Source organism: Rhipicephalus microplus, chromosome 4 (assembly GCF_043290135.1).
Source record: "Rhipicephalus microplus isolate Deutch F79 chromosome 4, USDA_Rmic, whole genome shotgun sequence".
In the NCBI taxonomy this organism is placed as follows: domain Eukaryota; kingdom Metazoa; phylum Arthropoda; class Arachnida; order Ixodida; family Ixodidae; genus Rhipicephalus; species Rhipicephalus microplus.
Window position 1 is genome coordinate 31,575,926 of NC_134703.1, and position 3,888 is coordinate 31,579,813.

Sequence of the window (3,888 nt, forward strand, 5' to 3'; positions counted from 1 at the left end):
CGAAAACTGAAAATAAGATCATTACAGGAATGAGACTAACGGACATTGTAAGCATCGAATAAAGCTGTTGCTAGTGGCACTCCATGTCTGCTGCTAGACGTAGCTCCGTTTAGCGGGACATTAAATATCGAGTGAGTCATAAGCCCATAGAAGGGCAACTCGTTATTTTACAGACAAAACGAATGAATGAACTGGTCGCGCAAGTAGTAGTCGGAAAATACTTCGCATTTAATTTTCCACTACACTAACAAGATCTTGTGGAGTGATTGCGTATTCGTATGTGTAAGAAACGTTTCGCCGCGGGCGGAAATCTACGAAAGAAGCAGCGGCTGGCCACGGTCAGCCACGAGTGGGGTTCGCGTCATGGGGGAAGTGTCACGGTGTCGTTGGCGTCGTGGTCAGTGGCGTTGTAGCTCCAGGCCGGAGTGGCGGCGGTGTGCCGGGCGGTCGAGACGAGGGCGGCGAAATTTCTCGGCCGCCTGGGCTGCAGGTGGTACGCGGCCAACACGAGCAGCACGAGCATGCAGGCGACCCCGGCCAGTATGCAGAATAGCTGGCGCCTCCACCAGACCGGCCGGACCTGACGGGACGAGGCTTCGCGCACGCTCACCGCAGAGTTGGATGCACGACGATCGGCCAGCCGCATGTCGATTTGACGCTGGAAGGTCTGCATGCGACGGCACTGTAAGGCGTCTGTTTCCGCGGCCATCTTGGTTATTTCGAAACGCTACAAGCAGGACTCAAGCAGGAGGGGCTTCATATATGGTACACGAAAATGTAGAGCCATACGAGGCAACAAACAAACACATAAAATAAGTTCATGATCTTGCTATTACTAAAATTGTTTGATTGTGTGTTTATATTGGCAATGTATAATTTAATATTTGTGTGTCATGTTGTGATTCCGGCTTTTTCTTGCGTTTTCCATCGTTATGACTTTGTGTAAACAAATACTCGATTTCATATCCCCTCCCTGCTATAATCTCGGATGAGATTGGCAGTATTGTTAAATAAATAAATAAATAAATAAATAAATAAATAAATAAATAAATAAATAAATAAATAAATAAATAAATAAATAAAAAAAAATCACATGCAACAGATTACTTCAATTTGCGTCGTGAAGTACATTTTACACATAGTAAAAACAAAAAGAATAAGAAGCGAACAAGAACTAGGGGATGCTAGAGGGTCGAAACGTGGCACTGCATGTCATAAACAAATTCGTTAGATGTAAATGCGCTAGGTGGCAAACAATTCCACCCTGTGACCGAGTTCGGCAAATGCGTTTATGTGAACGAACTTGGTGCTAACGAGTGTTCATGACTGTGCAGAGTTGCCCTCGTACTAACAAGCCCAACAGATTTTGATAGAGCTTAATTCATATTTCCGGAAAAGCAGCCGTGAAAGAACGAAAGGCGATTGACCTTTCGCGAGCACGTTGCGTTAGTGGTAAGATCTATTAAATCTGAAGGAGGCACGGCTTTTAAATCATAGCTGTCACGTCATCTCCCAAGATATTGATCTGTTGACACGCATACGCAAAACACAATCAATTATTGTTTCAGGTTTTCAACTCTAGTGACAGCGCCTAGAACTGTTGCCGTCAAACTTATGATATAAAGAAGTAGCGGACGTACTGCAAACAAATTAGATTTGATTTTCTTAAACGTGACTGTCACAATTTCAGCGAACGCATTAAATGTGCGAGCTAATCAATCCGAATATCCGAGCTTACATCATATTGCTGACAGGCCACAGACAAGTTCTTAGCTAACAAGCCAGGCCTTCTTATACTTCGTACAACATTCCTTTTTCCTTAATTTTACGTTGCCAATAAAATATAGAGGTAGGTTCGGCAAGACCTTCCGCATACGTGTATAACATATATGGTCACGCCGAACATTAAATCAGTTCAGAAAATGCTGGAAAAACCATGGCCCTATTACAAATCAAGTGACCATGAATGTTTGTTGACATTCTTGGTCTCTACTGAACATGTGTGGTAATGCGTACTCCTCCTTCTACCACCTTTCATCCCGCTTATACCGCCTGGATTCAACATGATTTCTTGCAGCTTGCCATTGTAACTGGAACATTGTAAAGCCCAAGTCTCTTACCGCAACTTCCCATGCTGGATCCATGCTTGTCGTTCTTGCTCAAAATGTAGACACGATGACATTGCTGCTCATGATAGCCATACTGTGGCATAACCCCACAACGGAGGAATGGATAAGCAACAGTTTGTACTCTTTGAATAAGATATTCATAAAAGAATGAATAGCAGGCCCAAATGCAGGTAAATAAGAGAAGCACTGCTAAATGATCAATAATTACTGAAGCCCATTCTGCTGCTGATGATTGCTACACTGTGGCATATTCCCAAAACTGAGGTTGTTTAAGCAACAGTTTGCACACTTCAAATAAAATATTCATAGAAAAATGAAAAGAAGGCCACAAAGCAGGGAAATAAGACAAGCACTGATGGTGCATAAGTGCAGAAGATCAAAGCAAGAAAAATGATGCTCAAGAATGCCGACTTCTACTTGAAAAACTTGTAATGAAACAAAAGAAGAATACTGTCCATGCATGGCAGCAATAGTTATGCCGCAAATTAAGTTACCATGTACAATATGGATATCTAAGTGGCTGAAGCACGAAATTAAGCTGCAAGAAATTAATTTGCCTAATGCTTTCTCCACTTCTTTTAAATCTATTTTACTATACAAACAAAAATTGGGTTTGATCTTTTCGTCCTAGGAATCGGTAAAACACGAAAGTAAAACGCGTACTTACAAAAGTAGTTTCACGTTTAGTGTATATTGATACAAGAGAGCTTGCGCGATGTCTATTGGTGTCTGACAGCTTTAACGTGGATGAATTCACGTTAACGTTCAGTCGTACATTGCTCAATCCCGACTACTAACATCCATCAATAATGTGTGGTCGTACGTGAGTGCGGAAACAGAGAAATCAATCTGACAGCCAGAAGAACGCGACTGATCGGACACCGAACTTGGGGCTAAGCTAGCATACTCGTGGCACGTTGGAGTTATTGAACGTTATGCTCGACCAGAGGGAAACGCAATACGTGTTGTGTCTTGTCTGTAGGACCGCCACAATTTTTCGCGGGGTGAGCATAGGCAGCGAACGCGGAATATTACACCCAGACGAAGCAGGCACGTTGCCCTACGCGTTGCAAAGCTATTTTCGGTATAGGTACCGTGCAGTCGAGTTTTGCAATCTGACTGCCGTGCCTGAACGTAAAGCCTAGCGGATGTAAACAGCAACATTGAGACGCTGTCCGTGAAAAGGAACGCTACGCGCTTGTCTCCCTCCCTGCACGAGTGGGCGGATTGTGGCCGGGCTACACGGGAACGCGTGCGCGCGTCTGTTTTCTGCGTGCCCCTTACGGCCAATGTCGGCGAACTTGGGACAGGGCTGGGCGAGGAACGCAGCCCTCTCTGGTCAGTGTGCGGTGCCTACGAATGAATGCGTTTCCGGAGCCCTCATGACGGCGTCTCTCATAATCATATGGTGGTTTTGGGACGTTAAACGCCACATATCAATCAATCAATATGAATAAATGCTGTGAGTGACACCGATGCTTAGAGTAAGACGTGTTTGGCGTTGACAGCATTGCACATACTGCTATTAGAAACGCACCGAATGCGACGGACGCCGAGAAACGACGCGTTGAAGGAACTAATCGTAGATGCCACGGTCATGTTGCATTACGGCGCTTCACCAAGAATGCTGAGAGAACTGTAGTAGATATTAATGACGTATTTTTAATGGTTCGAAGTATGTGACCATGGTACAGTATAAAGAAAAAAAAAAGAAGTGACCATGGTGCAGTGGCGGGCCCGTATGGCGGTTTTCTATCGC

General features: G+C 44.3%; 1 protein-coding gene across 1 annotated transcript; it reads right to left on the minus strand.

Moving 5' to 3' along the window:
- Positions 1-264: 264 nt before the first annotated feature.
- LOC142813875 (uncharacterized) lies at positions 265-2,219 on the minus strand. Its single transcript, XM_075891832.1, has 2 exons — positions 2,121-2,219; positions 265-667 (listed from the first exon to the last, which is right to left on the minus strand). Exons 1-2 carry the CDS (start codon positions 2,142-2,144, stop codon positions 362-364), a joined length of 330 nt encoding a protein of 109 aa, XP_075747947.1. The 5' UTR covers positions 2,145-2,219; the 3' UTR covers positions 265-361.
- Between the last annotated feature and the right edge of the window lie 1,669 nt (positions 2,220-3,888).

What these genes read in the sequence shown, in the direction of transcription:
- LOC142813875 (XM_075891832.1), bottom strand. Translation starts at nt 2,144, where the DNA reads ATGGATCCAGCATGGGAAGTTGCG. An exon ending in ATCCAGCATGGGAAGTTGCG is followed by an intron (nt 668 to 2,120) that starts GTAAGAGACTTG and finishes CGTCGCATGCAG; the next exon opens with ACCTTCCAGCGTCAAATCGA.